An 18,411-nucleotide genomic window follows, 5' to 3' on the forward strand; every position below is an offset into this window, starting at 1 on the left:
TTTCTGCGCTGAGCCAATTTTTGCTGTAACTAAGTGTTTGCCATTAAAAAAAATATATATATATATTTTTTTTTTTTCATTTCCCATGGAGTTTTTTGATCTATGCACCTCATATAGACAGTTTTAAGGTGCGTAAGTTTTTAGCTATTTTTCAATCAAACCAGATAGACATCTTTTCAAACTATGGGTGAGTAGTTCACTCATGTATTTCATGTTGCTTTGTTTAAAGTCTATATTGCAATATTGTGTTGATGAACAGGTCTACAGTGCTTTTTATTGTATTTTCTGCTGAGTTCAGCAGGCAGTGCTGAACTCAGCAGAAAATACAATAAAAGCACTGATAAATTGTTTTAATGGCAAACGTTTCGGTCACATGTAACCTTTCTCAATGCCAAGTTGACAATGCTAAGCCATTGGCTTAGTTGCTTAGTTGGCTCCTGGACTAAGCATTGTAAACTTGGCATTGAGAAAGGTTACATGTGATCGAAATGTTTGCCATTAAAACAGTGGTTTTATCACAGTTTTTTGTCCTTTTCTTAATTGATAGAGTGTGCAGGCTTTTTTAAAATCCATTTATCTAGTTTTATTCACAGTGACAGATACACAAAAACTTTCTTTACAGTAAGTCTGACTGAATCTAAAATCTAGAATCTAGAATTTAATCAGTTTATAGCTCAAATGCAGTGAAGGTAATTAAAACACAGCTTAGGGATGCATCATAGTCTAGTAATAATTTAACAAACTTAGATGTCTCTGAGTTGATTAAACCAAACATTGCTAATTTGCCAGTCCAGAAATGTGGTTTGGAGTCAGATCAGTCAACATCGAGGTAAAAACACGCCTATGGTGAACACAGAAAGACACTCGACAGAGCATTGAATGCACTATGGAAATGGATGCTAAGATGGACGCATGCCATACTTCAGTGGTGTAGAACTTTAGTGAATAAAGATTTTAAACCAATCTGGGGTCCATTCTTTGTACCTCGCTTACTGAAATGATTTGACAGATGCCAGATCATACAAACTCTCTGGATAATTTGGTTCTTCAAACAAATTTGTGGATTTGATTAAAATGTCTGGATTAAGTTGTCTGATATTACTACGCATTCCTGTGTTCATTGGAAAGGGCAGATATATCGATACTTGAAACCATGATCAGCAATGCAGCGATTGGCTGACCGTAATACAGCAACGTAATGACATTGTATTAAAAAAGAACATCACACACCTGACGAAAACTTTTCTGGACCTTTATAAGGCAACAGAAGTGACCAAAACGACATTAAAGTTGTAATCGAACTTTCCACTCCCATCAGCGCTTTTTTGGAATTGCTAATTTGCCCTGTTTAGTACATCTGGCCCCATGTGTGTAAGACTCCAATAAAATTATTAGGTTATTTTCCCCTCATAAATAAATCTCTCAAAGGGTAAAACTAGCTGTGTCTATATTATGATAGACTACACACCTTTAGAATAATATATTTAAATCAATTTTTCAATTATTATTATTATTTTAAATTATTATTGTCCCTGGTTCACTAGGGTACTCTTGTAAGAAAGTAGCAGTGGCTAGGACAGACTTTAAAATCACCTCTGCTTAAAAAGATGCATTTAATCCTGTTTCCATGAAATAAGCTTCTCCTGAGCAGGTTTAAGTTTAAGGATCTGTTGCTATGACAGCAACTCCGGGATGAGCTTCGAAGAAGCTAACAATCCTGGATCATGTCAAATCGCCAACAATGAAATCCAGATAACTGAGTAATACACGTACGAAGAACTGCCCCATCACTTGCAAAGGGAATAAATACATAAATCTCTGTGCACAGCAAAATCCCCAGTGTTAAATTAACACTGCTCAGAGTTTATATGAGTCCACACTCAGAGTGTTATAATTAACACTGAAGCAGTGTTAAAGTTAATGAGATAATTAAGTGATTAATTGATTAATTGAGTGATGATTGACCATTATTGAAGACATCTGATGTTAACAAGCAGAATCACTGAAGGAGAAAATTAATTTTTTAAATGGTCACCATTATGGTGATGGGTGTTTGGTTTAGTTGGACTCTTGACCCTTACTTTATTAACTTTAAATTTTGTTTGGCTGCTGTAATTCAGTTATAACAGCCAGATGAGCAAAGAGAAAAGGTGATCTGATGGTGTTGGTTGTGTTTTAACATAATCAGTAGTTGGCCTGAATCACTGAACTCATTGAGAGTAAAATTTCTGAGTTAAGTTTCCCTAATGGATTATAGCAGCACTGTCCTTGTCGAGCATGCCATTTTTAGCCTTTTCAATGAAAACCAAATGATCAAATCAATTACGAAAAAAAAAAAAATCTTAAAAAGTGTTCTTTTCAGGCACACACAGACATCAGGAATTAGCCTATGAATCTCAACAATGGTGACAAACAGATCAACTCTGAACATAAGCTCATTATTTATTCATGCAGCAATGCATGATGGGAGCCATGAATGAGTTTTGATTGGTGGTACCCAGAATGCACTGCAACATGCTTTATTATTGTCACCATTGTTGAGATTCACAGGCTGATTCTTGATGTCTGTGTCAAAAAAAAAAAAAAAAAAAAAAAAAAAAAATTTGGGAAATTATTTGGATTACATTGTAAAAGTTAAAAATATTATGCTTTTCAAGGACAGTGCTGCTATAATTAATAAAGTATATATAATTCAAAAATTAGGCACTATATGAGTTCAGTGATTCAGGTTAAATGATTGTGAAATAATGATTATATTAAAACATAACCAACACCATCATAACACCTTTTCTCTTTGTTGATCTGGCTGTTATAATCTAATTACATCAGCCAAACAAAATCTAAAGTTAATAAAGTAAGGGTCAAGAGCCCAACTAAACTAAACACCCATCACCATAATGGTGACCATTAAAACAAATATTTTCTCCTTCAGTGATTCTGCTTATTAACATCATATGTCTTCAATAATGCTCAATCATCACTCAATTAATCAATTAATCACTTAATTATCTCATTAACTTTAACACTGCTTCAGTGTTAATTATAACACTCTGAGTGTGGACTCATATAAACTCTGAGCAGTGTTAATTTAACACTGGGGATTTTGCTGTGTGGTATCTTGAGTTCATTAGGGGTCAGCCACACAAGCACTGAATCCTCGCTGTGTGTCCTGCTGTGGGCTAGATTAAATTTTGTCTGTGCTCTAACTTCAGGGTAAGGGGAAATAGGAAGTCACAGAGTCAGTTTTTGTCTTCCATTAAACAATCAATCACTTTAAGTCCCCCTGTGGTGAAAACAAGTTTTCAAGTCAAGTTTTTAATGTTGTTTATATGTCTATGGGGTGTTTTTAATATGCTTGGAGACAAAGCATGTGTAAATTCATAAGTCGACAGCATTGCTGAGTGTTTCCTCCTTAAAACTGCAGTGAACCAAAGACAGTCTCAAAAACACGCTTTGAAATCGCTGGTTTTTCTGACGTCACAAACTACCTTGTAACCAATCAGATCAACGTGCTTAATTTCTTTATCAGGCTTTTTCATTAACAGTGACCAAGCAGGGGAGTCTCGAAAAGAGCCAGGTTATCCCGGTATATTTTTCTGTTATGATATGAAAAATCGGGTAGATTTAGCAATATAGCGGGTGTATGATGTATATTACGATGTAATGATGAATATGCCTTTATCCACTGACGTTCTGGCTGTCTGACTCTGAGATGTAACGGGAATATGGTTTTTGTAACATTAGCAACACATTATTAGCTGTTTGATAACATAGTCAAAAGGACAATTATATGAATTACTGTTATGTGTCCGACATTGTAAAGAGCGATACCATTGTGCTGCGTTTACCTCATTAAGATGGCCGAGTGAATCTCTGAGCTGCTGTGAGTGACTGGAGGTGGGGCTAATTTGCATATTCATGGTTCTGCATATACTAAGTGAAGCGAGGGTGTAGTTACATTCAAGCTATTTTAAGGAAAAACGTTTAAACGTAATTTTGGTAATCAAATATGAGTTTTAAGTGATACAATTATTGACTACAGGGGAACTTTAATCACTTTAATTTCACAGGGGGAATTCTAAATTCTTTGAATTGGAATTTGGAAGACAAACTATTCTGCCAGAATGTTACAGCAGTGTGTTAAATGTACACTGCTTCGTGTACATATGGATCCATTCTATACTGCTTGGACAGCCTATTTTCTTTGGAGTGAAGTAATAAGGAAAATTAGGCTACTATTCCTAACGCCAGAAGAAAATAATCAAGCGTTGGGTTAGTTCTGGCAGGTCACATTAGTCAAGCTCGCATCAGCTGACTCTCAGCTGATCCACGTCTACCAATAGGAATATGACGCCTATCACTGTATTAATATATAAGCTCCTTCAGCAGTTATCAACAGCTATCGCATTTCTCAGAAGCTAATTACCCTCCTCCCTCCCCAGCTCCTCCTCTCGTCAGTCAGGATTTGGCATTCTGATTCCCCCTTGAATCAGACTAAATTCTCGAATTATGTTGTACATTAAAATATTGACATTAATGATATCTGCAATACTTTCATGTTGGTTCTTTTCTGTTTACCCTAAGGAGGGTTATCGCTGCTCTTGCTGATCTTATCCACACTCTCAGAAAAAAAGGTACAAAAGCTGTCACTGGGACAGTACCCTTCAAAAGGGTTCTAATATGTACCATTTAGGTACTAATATGTACACGTTTGGTACCAATATGTACACGTTTGGTACCAATATGTACCTTTGAGAGACTTATATGCACTCTTTAGGTACAAAAGTGTACCTTTTGTAAAGGTACCGCCACAGTGACCGCTTTTTTACCTTTTTTCTGAGAGTGCATGCTAGGCTGCATGGATGCACAGGGAGTTCTTGCCCAGAACAGGACCATACCGCCAATCCAATCTATATGCTAATTGTCAATCGTATTTGATGATAATGGTCCTGACAGAACTGTTATTTCAGTTCACATAACAAAAGAATAGTATCACGTGGAGAATGTCTGCAAAATGTTGTTCTGTTGCTGATCATGTCTAACACTGTCACATTCGGTGGTTGTAATGAAATGCATGACAAAGGAGATAATCAAAATAAATCTTTAATCCAGTGATCTCAAACTCAATTCCTGGAGGGCCACAGCTCTGCACAGTTTAGCTCCAACCGGCTCCAACTGCAAGGAAGTTTCTAGTAATCCTGAAGACCTTGATTAGCTGGATCAGGTGTGTTTGATTAGGGCTGGAGCAAAACTGTGCAGAGCTGTGGCTCTCCAGGAATTTAGTTTGAGATCACTGATTTAGTCCAAGAATCAAAACAAAAAACAGGAGAATAACTCGGAGGAAACACAACCACATCAAACAATGCAAGACCAAGGACAAACTGAAACAGAGGGCTTATCTACACAGAAAACTAAGGAGCTAATTAACAAATCTGAACTGAGGACACTAATTAATCTGTAACCTAGGAGACAAACAGGCAGGGAACAGAGGCCCTGTCCACACGAACATGGGTATTTTCAAAACCACAGCTTTTTCTATTGCCGTTCGTCCACATGCAAACACATGACAGGTCACTGAAACCAAACCTTTTTGAAAATCCCTGCCAGGGTGAAGAATCTTTTGCAAAAAACAGTTGCAGTGTTGTCGTGTAGCCGGTGAAACCAGAGATTTTGGCGTGTGACATCGGAGTGTGTGCTGTTATCTCCATTGTTTGATGTCAGATTGTGAGCCGCTATCCCCTTTGTTTACATGAGACGTAGCCAAAATATTGCTGCTAATAACTATGCTAACAGGGCTTATAACATATACATGCACAGTTCTCCCATTAAATTGCAGAACAGAGGCGTCAGAATGCAATACTACGCTGGTCACTGCTTATGACACATTGTTAGCCTACCGTAACCGGTAATTACTTTTTTTCAGGCTTCTGATTGGCCAACATGGTCTTGCAGTTATGGTTATATCGCCACCTGCTGGTTTGGCATACTCTTGACTGCACTTTATAGCGTGTTTTTGCGTTTACATGTCGACACGATTTTTTTTTTAAACAAAAGAGGAAAAACACTGTTTATAAAAAAATACAAGTGTGTGTGTGGACTAGGCCAGATGAGAATATGAACTAATCAAGAAACTACCTGTGAACAGAAACATAACACAATGAAAACTTAATCAAAAACAGAACACACTGTTTATAAAAAAATACAAGTTTATAAAAAAATACAAGTGTGTGTGTGGACTAGGCCAGATGAGAATATGAACTAATCAAGAAACTACCTGTGAACAGAAACATAACACAATGAAAACTTAATCAAAAACAGAACACACACGTGAGAAACACCTACTGCTTCAAATATTGTTCTGAAGAACCCCAAAGTTAATTACAAACGACTGAGGCTTATGTTTAATAAGATCCATTATGCCAGTTCTACCTTAAAAGTTTACGCTACACATTTCATTGTGGATTGTTTTATGAATCTGTATGGAATTTAATCATAATGGACTTGCACATAGTTTTTGAAGGGGTAGGTTTTAAGTGCCAGTTTTAAAATGGTGGTCTTGACTAGCATTATAAGAGCCGTTTAAACCTATTTTCTATTGCCTAAAATACACTGAGCATGTTTTTAACTCTTAAATAACTCTATATCTTTAATATTTTGTTGTTTATTACTTATTAGCCTACTTAAAGCAAGACCCTTTTCTTCTTTTCTCTGATTACAATAAATAATGATTTAAAAAAAGTATAAAATTATGCAAAACATGTGAAACAAATTGGCCCACCACAAGTCCAAGGTTCAGAAAAAAGGAGAAAGACAAAGAGAGAAAAAGAAAATATGCCTACCTGCTATGCAGAGGCCAAATATGGTGAGCAGTACCAGAATATAAAGGGACACAATGGCATATTTGATTGCAGTGAAGGAATCCAATTGACCACAGCAATTATCTGTCTTTCTCCTGTACTTTGAAGAACCTACTGTGAAAGATAAACACTGATCAACAGGGAATCTAGAAAGGAAACACACTGACTTTAACATCAGGGACTGGGGAGATAAATCCAGTTTAGGAAGACTATAGCATTGGCTCGATACCAAAATTTTGGCTTCTGTACGATAACAGAATTTAATACCTCTGTATCGATAGTAAATCGATACCATAGGTGACTCAGCAGCCTCAAAAGATAACTGAACTAGAAACAATTTTATTAAACATGAACATTAAACATGAACATAAACTAAAAACATATTTCCCTTTGCTGAAAAAAACATAAAATAACACTTAATCCCTAAATGTACCCTCCTAATGCAGTCCCTTGCAAAGAAGTAAATCGTAGAGCCTTTGTCACGATCGTAGAGCCTAGCTCATAATGCTTTTGAGAAATGCAGCCCTGGGCAATGGATCTGTAGTTCCCAGCATGCTTTGCAAGGGACTGCATTAGGAGAGTAAATTTAGGGATTAAGTGTTATTTTATGTGTTTTTCAGTAAAGAGAAAGATGTTAGATGTAGTTTATGTTCAAGGGCACCTATTATGCAAAATTCACTTTTACATGGTGTTTGAACATAAATGTGTGTTGGCAGTGTGTGTACACAACCACCCTATAATGATAAAAATCCACCCAGTGCTTTTTTTTTAAATCCCCATAAATCATAAGCACTGTCTCAGAACAAGCCGTTCTCAGATTCGGGGCAATGTGACATCAGTTTGCACAGGCCCCTCCCACGACACAGTGACACTGCAGTTTTAGCGTAGACCCGCCCTGAGTGAGCTGGACACAGTCCGCCATTGTTTCGACGCTGGAGCAGCTGTAGACAAGAATGTCTTAAAAACGACTGAATTGTTTTGTTGTTGGATGTAAGAGGATGTAGCAGTCTTCATTTACTCCCGTTGTTACTCGAGGATGGATCAGTACAACTGTTCGTGATCAAGCTACAGTCTCCGGAGCAACAGGCCTAATGTTACTGATCACGGCAGAAATGAAAGTGAGAGCGCGCACTTTATCACAGTTCATCGAGTCGTTTTACGGATATAAGGTTTACCAGTTTATTAAGCACCCACTGAAAAGGTGTGTATATATTTGTTTACTGTTAGTTGTAACGAGTGTTTTGTGTACTTCACTGTGTATGTTCCATGATAATGAAAGGGAGAGAGAGAGAGTTTATGGATAAGACTTTAATGCACACTTCTAATACTGTGTTTATTCAGCTCTTACAGTGATTTTCTAGCCTGGGAAAACCCAGACGAACTTCCGGCAAATTTAGATTTGCTCTGCAAGTCAGTCTGGCCAAGAGCCCATTCAAGCCCATTTCCAATCGCTCCAAATCTTGGCACCAACCACAAACATTGAGGCGGGCTTTACACGATGATGATCGCTCTGATTGGTTTTAGGTCTATCAATTGCACCTAGAGGCATTTGAGCGACGTGCGTTGGTGATGCACCTTTGGGAATGGGATGTGAATGAAGCTTCCCCAGACCCACTCTCAGTTACGACTGAGAAGGGTCTGGTGTAAACCAGGCTAGTGATTTTCTGGAGTAAAACTAAAGCTTCATCTTTTGTGTGATGTACAATAACAAGTCCTAATTAAAACTAATTAAAATGAAGCCCAGTATTAGTTAATAATTAAAAATTTGTTCAATTTAATTAGATCCTCCCTGATAGGCCTTTGGCCAAACTGCGCACCTGATAGGCCATAGAGATAGCCTGAACAATCCAGTTACTGATGGTCTGTTTGGCTGCGGGAAGCCCCTTCTTGAGCAACCCAAAGCACACCAACAACTGGTCTGACTTCTCCCATGAAGAAGACCTCTGTACATAAATCTTGAGAGCTCTGACAGGGCAGTGCAAATTAAGTCTTTCTTCATCCGCCGTCACGTGAGGTGGGGGATGAAAAGCCTGCCGAGCCGTAGGCCGTGCCACATTAGATGGCACTTTAGGCACATAGCCCAGCCTGGGATGCAAGATAGCCTTAATATCGCCTGGAGCAAACTCCAGGCACACGTAAGATATAGAAAGGGTCTGAAGATCTCATACTCTCTTCAGAGAAGTAATGGCTAATAAAAAAAGCTACCTTGAGAGAAAGGTTCTTGGCCTCAGCCGACTCCGGAGGTTCGAAGGGGGCCTCAACCAGCCCTTCAAGAACCAATGCCAGGTCCCATGTGGGAACTCTGGTCCGAGTCGCAGGTCTCATCCTCCAAGCCCCACGGAAGAAACGTACGACCAGCTGATGTCTTCCCAAAGGGCCATCACCCAGAGGAGTGTGGAAAACCGTAATGGCAGCCACATACACCTTGAGTGTGGATGGGGTAAGACCAGCAGAGAAGCGATCCTGGAGGAACTCTAACACTGAAGCCACCGGGCAGTTAACTGGGTCCACTTCACGCTCTCTACACCAAATGGTGAAACATTCCATTTTAGATCGTACAGTTTCCTTGTGGAGGGAGCTCTAGAGCTGAATATGGTCTCGACTACTCCTGCTGACAGGCCAGCCTCTCGGTACTGTGCCCCCTCAGGGGCCAGACCCACAGTCTCCATAACTCTGGCCGAGGGTGAAATATTGAGCCCTCTGCCTACAACAGCAGGGCCCTCCTGATGGAGATATCCTATGGAGGGCCCGCTAGGAGTGATATTATGTCTGAGAACCATATTCTGGCCGGCCACAATGGGGCTACAAGCAGTAGACAGACCCCATCGTGACGGACCCTCTCCAGAACTCCCAGGAGCAGAGCAATCGGGGAAATGTGTACAGGCGCTGCCTCGGCCCTAGCAGGGCTGGATGCGTGAGAGAAAACCACAGTGGACAGTGTGTTGCCTCTTGAGACGTGAACAGATCCACTTCTACTGGGCCGAACCTCTCGCATATCGACTCTACCGCCTCATAGAGGGCATGGTTTCAGACGGACCCTCTCCAGAACTGCCCATGCATGCTCTGCTCCCAGCTTAGTCAGATGATTATTAAAAAAAAATTAATTCATAAGAATTAATTGCAGCCATAATAAACAGACAAGTGAAAAATGGTCTGAATGATAGGCTGAATAAAAATATCGAACTCCTCAAAGCCAGATATTTATACATGTATACCGGTCTCGTAATCTACACGTTGCCTCGACAACACGAGACACAAGCTGTTCATAGTACATATCGGCTTTCTTCCCTCGAGATGAAAGTCAATAGGTGCGAGGTTGAAACACCCGAAAGCGCACGTCTTTTTCTTTCGCTGTACGCTTCGAGATAGTTCTCAATGAACACAGTCAGCCCCCTCAAGAGCATGCCTCGCACCCAAACAGTATCACACTCTGATCGCGTGTGTCACGTCCCGAAGTTTAACGTGGGCAGGAAGACACACACTTTCAGCTGTGCTTATGGTAACAATTCAAGTTCCCACAGGACAAACAACACCAAATAGGGCAGACAGTTGTACACAGAGCACTTGCTGAAGACCAAAAAGCTGACGCTGTTGCGTCCCTTTGTTGCTTCCGTGTATGCCGTCACATGTTATATCATGACGCAACGCCAATCAGGATTGGAATAGTTTCATTCAAGCTTCAGACACGCTACGCTGAGGGCATTCCCCAAAGTGTCGTAATCGATGCAGTTCGAGTTCCCTCAAAAGGGAACTGCATAGCAATGGCTTAAGCCACCATTACAACTTCTGAATTTTTCCTTTCGAAATAATAATGTTTGGGCTGTTTATAAGGAAGAAGAATTAGAAAGTAGTTCTACACACAATAATGTTTTGAGGACACAAATCTGAAGAAAAAAGTAATTAAATACACATTTAAGCATGGCAATCCTGGTATATGACACAGAAGGTGCACAATGCTTGTCTCATCTAGTTCTGTTAAGGTTTCTGTTACAATTTTCAACAAGATTTTCTGCATATTTTCTCTTTTGGCATTCTCAAATGACTTACTGTGTAATGTTGCACAAGTAATAAATATGTATGAGGAAAAGGGAGACAGAAAGTACTGTCTGACAACTGGGAACTGACAATTCAGTTGATAAAATGGAGATGAAGTAATGGTAATCCAAGAATTAAAACATGATCCAGGAAAGTATAGTACCAAGACAGACAAGACTGCCAAGGAGCTTTCATGAGAAAGAGTGTCACAAAAAGTGCTATAAACTGGACAAAACCACAGCCTACTCAAGATTTTGAGGTGGAAAACGGGAGAACGATTTAAAGTTAATAAAATGTCTAATTATTCATTTAATTTAATGTCTCATAATGTGTATTTGTTGTTTGCAATTTCATCATTGTAAGACCATAAAATATTACTGAAGTGTGAACCACCACTGCTTTTACCCGCGAATGTGCCGAATCTGCCAATGTAATTACAATCGTTCTGAAAACTATGCTTAAAGCTGCAGTCTGTAGTTATTCCTCTTTGTCGGCATCTCGTTCAAAATCTGAAATTGCAGCTATTCGTGGGATTATCAACTTTACGTGGGTTGTGCCTTGGCATGGCACAGCGCGGATGAATCCAATGTTTTGAGGAGAATGTGTTTTTGAGGAGGAGTCAGTCACCGCGCCGGTGTGGATACTGTCATTCGGAATCACAGATTCTACTTTTTGGAAGTATGACCAACATTAGAATTTTCACCAGAAAATGTCAACTGAACAAGTAAGTAACATCCTCTCTTATCATCGCTTATCATTACACGTCAAACCGTGCAAATTATACTCAAATTGTTAATGTTAACAACATCAGCATTGCGTGACTACATTTTATGCCCTTCCGATATTTATACTTGTTTTCACATGGGCCGGTTGCAGTCTCTTTATTTCTGCAGCCACTCCGAAGTCCGAAGTATTTTGCATTTTACAACGGGTAAATCTCCAGTTGTCACTGGTGATTGTTGTTTGAACCTTTCTGGATCCGCCATTAAATTGATCATTTTAATTATATCAAATGCTGTGAGAAAAGGCTATAAATCTCCACCTCCAACATCCTCACACGCAATATAGCCTAATATCCGAGACACCTTCTTTATGTGTACAGATGTGACGTAATGACGCAAAGACATGTTCGAATTTCCCGCGGAAATCCACCAGTACCACTGGAATTAAAAACATTATTACAAGCTTAACGTTTTGAATCGAGGCAAGCAGTGAGTTTTGAACAGTGGCTGGTTATGTCCTTTTTCAAAAAATTATTTTGGATAATTTTTAACCCCAAAAAGTTACGTACTGCAGCTTTTAAGTGAATCTAAGGGCATAGAGAAGGGGAGGAGTAGGCAAAATCCATAGCCGGAGACTTTTGCCTCCACTGGTAAAAAAATGTAAATAAAAAAATAGACAATCACCATTGAGTGTTTCGCTTTTAGTGGTTAGAGTTTTGAGAAAAATACATTGGCATAATAGGCTAGCCTACCTTGTAATATCAACCAATCATCATAGAGACGTAATTTACATAATAATAACTGCTCCTGCTGAAAATTTAGCACGTAATAATATATGGGTAGAGACTGATCACCATTAAATTGTGCTCTTTTAACACAGACATTTAAATATACAGCAGTATTTTTTTTCTTCAAGTGATAGGTGCGTGAAATTATATTTACATTGTCTTTATGCATGTGTAGTCATTTTCTTTTTTTTTTTTTCTATCTAAAAGCAACAACAACAACAACAACAACAACAACAAAAAACATTTTAAAGCAGTTAAGCAAAAATAAAAAAGCTACAATTTAGTGTGCCTCATTTATTTTATAACCCAGCTGCCAATGCTAAAAGGGTTTTCTTTATTCTAACACTCCGTCCTAACAATAATATATATAGGTTTTTTCTCCTAATCAGGCACGGCAGCAATACGCAACGATTCTAATTTAGAAATGGTTTCCATTTCTATTGCAGCTGGAACAACAACATCTAAAGTATGACAGTGATAATCTGAGGTACTGATTATGTGCTTTATTCAATGTTTATTCAATGTTAAAAGTGTCTAATGTGAGTTTGAATATAATTTATAGTAAGGCTGTCAATAGATTTTATTTAATAACATTTTTAATCGAGATTAATCGCACCCTTTTGTCACACTTGTCATGAAATTATGCATACATCATTTATCTTGTTTAACATATTCATTTAGTCACCATTTGCTATATCCAGCAAAGGAAACCATCAGGGTGATTCTCACAAAACTGAAGGTATTTTCTCCAAGCTTGATTGCAATCCTCATCCATCAAAACTTTACTAGTGAAATATTTTTTTGCTTTAGCTGAGAAATGTAGTTTTCGTATCATCTGGCCATACAGCGGTGGGATGTTTTGACCTTCTGTTCAGTTTGTATTTCACACAGTGAGATGCATGAGGGCCCGTGCTCTTCAGAAACAATCACATAATATGACAACGCTCATGTTTTAAAACGAAACACACTGGAATTAATAATTCACTGAAAACGCAATGTGAGTCTCTCTGTCTGCCATCTCTGTTGTAATCAGCTTGGTTTTCTTTACATTAGTGCTGTTTTGGGCTGACTGAATGAATACGCTTACTGGATAATTGGACTGAAAACTTACCCAGAGTTTAGCTGCTTAAAATGATCTGATTGCAAACAGAGAAACGAAATTGGGTTAAAGGGTTAGAATTGAAATCTCATCTAACAGCGTGATGTAAATTACGGTAATGACGCAATTTCACAAGCTTCAGGAATGTATTTGCGTTAAATTATTTCAATGTGTTCAGAATTTTGAATTAATCGCATGCATTAACATTTTAGCGTTGACAGCTCTAATTTATAGCCGTACTGAAAGCGACAATGGATAATTTACCACAGATTTTAGGATTAAAAGAAACAAAAAGGTTCAAACAATCAACTCAAACTCAGTGTGAACAGTCAAGTGTATTCAGTGAAAAATATTAAGTCACTCAGTACATATTTTAATAATGTTAAAATAATTTGATTATATATTTATCCAATTGGTTGCGAGTGCAGTGCGCTTGCAAAGAGACTCCGCCCACACGCTCTTCTGATTGGCCGTGATCACGTTTTCTGTGGACAGACAAACTGCTTGTAGCTGAAATCTCATCGCATCGCATCTGGCTGTGACACAGTGTTAGAGAGACTGCAGCTGTGAGGCTACTACATTTTCTAAAACTTTGGTGAGAAGTAGGACAATACAACTTGGTCTGTAATTAGCAAATATAGCAGGGACTGATTGAGGTTTCTCAAGAATTTGAGTGACGAATTTTGAGATCTTCAGGGACAATATGACAGAAAGGACCTGTCTTGATCAAAAGCAAAATGGAAAGATTTCGGATAGACAAACTGTACAAAGAGAGGTAGACACAGTCGAAGATGTTTATTTCATAAATAACTCTGTGATTGATGGTGTGCAGTGCAGGTAATAAAGAAATAGTAAAGAAGATACAAACCTTCTTCACATAGGTTGAGTTTTGATAGATTCATCCCATCGTAGCCCTCCTCATAAAATGAGCTGTTATCCCTATCTTCACTGTTGGTGGTCAGATACATTGCCTTGTTCTCCATTCACAACCCACTGCAAAAATGGCAAACAAATGGTACAAAATAAATTATTCAAGGACAGAACAAGCTGTTGTCAGTGGCAAATAAGATTTTGATTTTATTAACAAAACTCTAAAAAACAACATACTCAGGATACTTAGACTTACAAAAACTGAAACAGAACAACCACCGAGAACAGATAAAAAACTGAAAGAAACGCAGAGCTTAAATACCCAAACAAACTAATCAATGAAATGAATACAATTTGGCCATCTTTACACTTTAAGAACTGTTTGTACCATTTGACTTTCTCATAAATAACAGTGTCCTACAATGAAAATGGTAATTATTACATAGAGTTCATCAACAAAGGTACAAAATCACACATAAAGAAGCATCTGATTTTGGTTTACATGTGATCTATACCACATTAAAATTATATATACTATACAGTATAGAAAAAATTGATGAAAAAATGCCTAATTACCACTAGTAACATTTTTAACAAAAGAAAATTACTTTCAAAAGGTGATTTAGCCCTAGCTACTGTTGACATCAGTGTTTATATCTGAACTATAAACTTTTATCCCAGTACTTCTGCAATAATCTGAATTATTGTATGACAGAAATAATAATACTGTGTGTTTGAAAAGACTGTTTGTGAAGCTGTTTCATATCTATACATGACGACTGCTCTCTCCGGATCAGATCTGAACGCTCACTGTGATCATACTTGTCAAAGGTTTAATAGACATAGCTGAATCGCTGTCATTTAGGAATAAGATTGTTATCTTTGGCCCTCATTTGTATAAGTCACTTTGAATAAAAGCACCTGCTAAAAGAATAAGTGTAATTATTTGTTTTACTTTATTACTATTTTCTTAGGAATATTTTATTTTAGATGTGGATAGGTATCTCACATGACAAGCACACATTGGAATTGCTCATGAATTTTTTTTTTTGCATTAGTCAATAAAGATTGTGTTTAGTCAATTAGGTGTATTTTTATTTAAAAACTGTAGTTTTATATTCAGCATTTATTAAGGTCATCGAAATGAGTATGGCTTCACTGACCCTCACAGGTAATTTATAAAAACGAAATGTTTAGAAATGGTTTGTGTGGAAATATTACAAAGTCTGTAAACAGGACGTTAACACGGGCCAAAGACAGGAGACGCTGAAGACGGACACAAAGAGGAGAGAAAATACTGCACAAGGCACAGCAATCTCACTGTTCGCTGTGCTCGAAATCTAGGAAGAAAAATATAAATATTGTATTGAGGGTGGGGGTTTATGTATCTCTGAAGGGAACTGACTGTCTTCAGAATAGTTTTGATACTGGAATCAACCAATTTGCTAGTAAAAAAAATGCTTGGTGCATCACTAGAAATGTTGATAACGTTGTTTAAACATTATCACAATCTTAATTCCCAGATGTGGGAAACTGCAAGGTTAAGGTGATTAAGAATTATGATCAGGAGTCTTCTATATTGAATATTGTAACTTAATGTAACAAGAAAAAAATTCCACCAAAGCCAGAGAACTGCACTATTCTCCATCACTGCATGGCTTCCATGAGGATAAAGCTCACACAAAAGTCAAAGTTTGAAGAATCTACTTCTGTCTGAATGGTCATTGTAACCACCATTTACTTCTTACAAAACAAACAGAGCCCAGTTTAAAAATGTAATTAAAAAGCACTCTATCTGGTCTCTCTGATTACACAAGTGCACACTGACAGTTTGGCACAAAGCGTGGACAGCACTGTGAGCTCATGTGGCTGCTATGCAACTCAGATTACTGTAAATCTACTGGATAATGGAGACAAAAAAAAAAAAAGAGAGAGCAAACCTCTCTGCTCTGCAAACCTTTTCACTTTTTCAGTTCCCACATCTGTCTCCAATAATTGTCTCTTTACATTGCAGACTGCATCTTATATGAGAAGTTGCATACCTTTTTTTTGGTGCAGCATTCTGTTTCCAAAAGCAAAATTAACATGACACAATTGTCAATATTTTCATCATCGTCACAACAACTTCAAAAAGAGGACAGGTTTATCATTAATGATGATAAATGACTTCAGCTATGTTATAGGGTAAATATATGCCTTGTGCTAAGGTTGAGGATGTTAACATAATGTATGTCCCTTTAATGGGCAATTATTGCGCAAAAACCAGTACACTGCCATGCCTTGCTCATCCCATACATTACTTAGATAGTAGAAAACGTTACATACATTTATGATTCCATTGTGTGCTGTGGCTAGTAGTTAACCTGAAAGATTCGGTTGAGATAATTTGGTATTTTTAGATTTAAATATATATATATATATATATATATATATATATATATATATATATATATATATATATATATATATATATATATATATATATATATGGAATAACTCTCCACAATTGAATTAAGTTAAACCAAAGATTGCCAAGGTGCATGCACTGCTTACAACACCCTCAATACATCTTCACAAATACCGTTTTAGTCTTAATCTGACTGTAAGTGGTGACATTCCAATATACAAGACAATAAATACAAATCTGCTGTAGAATAGCATAGTAGATATGAGACTTGCAGTAAATGATTGTATGACAACAAAAATACAGAAACTTTTTTGATCGCAACCACTTTTAGGCAGACGAGGCAGGAAAATACAATTCCACAATACCGAGAATAAAACAAGTAGACAGCTATCCTGATAAACACAAAATGTACATGAAAACATTCTACAATCTTATACTGTCTCATTTCGACCTGTCAGCTCTGAACTACATCATCACCAGAAGAAAAAAGCTGTTTGTATCATTACCGGAGTCAAGTGGGTGCTGAAAGCCGCAGGTTCTTGTTCAAGCTGATGCTCTCACTGGTGGAGACTGAGCAGAGCAAAGATCCGTCAGCTTAAAACTATTTTGTTTTTTGTTGTCGCGCTACACGGACACCAGATCTGCGTAACGTTTTTCTGTAAATTCTGTGTACAGAGCAAATATATTCTTGCCTCAATCCATCGTCAAGCGTCCTTCGCACTCAAGAAAGTGTCCAATTTCATGCGACTCCCACATGTGGGAAAACACACAAAAGTGCTTCCCAGGGTTGCCAGATTGGGTAGACTAGTACCCTTCACAGCTACATGCAGACCAGAAAAGCGCTTATTGCGAGAGAGCAATTGTGCTCTCACCATGATATCACAATTGGCATTTTTTTTTTTTTTTTTTTTTTTTTTTTTTTTTTTTATGGTATAATACCAGAAATGCTGCAGGTAAAAGAAAATATTCACATTGTAATAATATCAACATATGTTCACATAGAAATAATATCAATTTAGCTGAATATCAATTCTAGTATCCACTATCAGAGAATAAATGTATTAGGCTACAACATAATAAGCAAAAGAAATGCACAGTAAAATATATGTGTTTTTACAGAGAAAATGCAGTCACATTTAACAATGATTTCACAATTTTTATATAAAACGAGCCTTAGAAATTTTCTTAAAAATACAGACATTCAGACTACTGAAAAACTGCATGGCCTTATCCCTTAAATAAAGGTAAAAGTTTAACCTGAGATGTCCACAAATATACATAAATATAATTGAGTGATGATTGAGCATCATTGAAGACAGCTGATAAAAACAAGCAAAATCACTAAAGGAAAGAGAAACACAAGAACCACAACTGACTTCAGACACAGCCTTAGATGAAATCAACTGAAGGTAAAAGACATTAAAGTGCCCTTATTGTGCTATTTGAGTCTCCTACTACAACAGGTTTACATGCATCAAAGGTAAAAACATTTTTACAGTTTCATTTTCTCATAATATACATTTGCACATCACATTTTTCAATGATTCTCAAACGACTCAGATGAATAAATCTCTCTAAATCCCTCCTTTCCGTAAACTACTCTGCTCTGATTGGCCATACAGCTTAGTCTGTT

The 18,411-nt window shown here is 37.5% G+C and overlaps 1 protein-coding gene across 4 annotated transcripts in view; it reads right to left on the bottom strand.

Annotated features, from left to right (window-relative positions):
- Positions 1-17,533, bottom strand: part of scara5 (scavenger receptor class A, member 5 (putative)) — a 41,012-nt gene extending 23,479 nt beyond the window's left edge. The window contains exons 1-3 of one of the 4 annotated variants that reach the window (XM_079887578.1): positions 17,285-17,533; positions 14,370-14,494; positions 6,840-6,968 (exon numbers count right to left, since the gene is read on the bottom strand). In XM_079887578.1, coding sequence (XP_079743704.1) covers positions 6,840-6,968; positions 14,370-14,484 — 244 coding nt within the window. In that variant the 5' untranslated portion in view covers positions 14,485-14,494; positions 17,285-17,533. Of the gene's footprint in view, positions 1-6,839; positions 6,972-14,369; positions 14,495-16,328; positions 16,414-17,284 lie in introns of those variants that run through there. The other 3 variants (XM_079887576.1, XM_079887577.1, XM_079887579.1) reach the window with 3 other exon arrangements.
- Between the last annotated feature and the right edge of the window lie 878 nt (positions 17,534-18,411).

This window comes from Squalius cephalus, assembly GCF_949319135.1.
Source record: "Squalius cephalus genome assembly, chromosome: 12".
NCBI lineage: Eukaryota > Metazoa > Chordata > Actinopteri > Cypriniformes > Leuciscidae > Squalius > Squalius cephalus.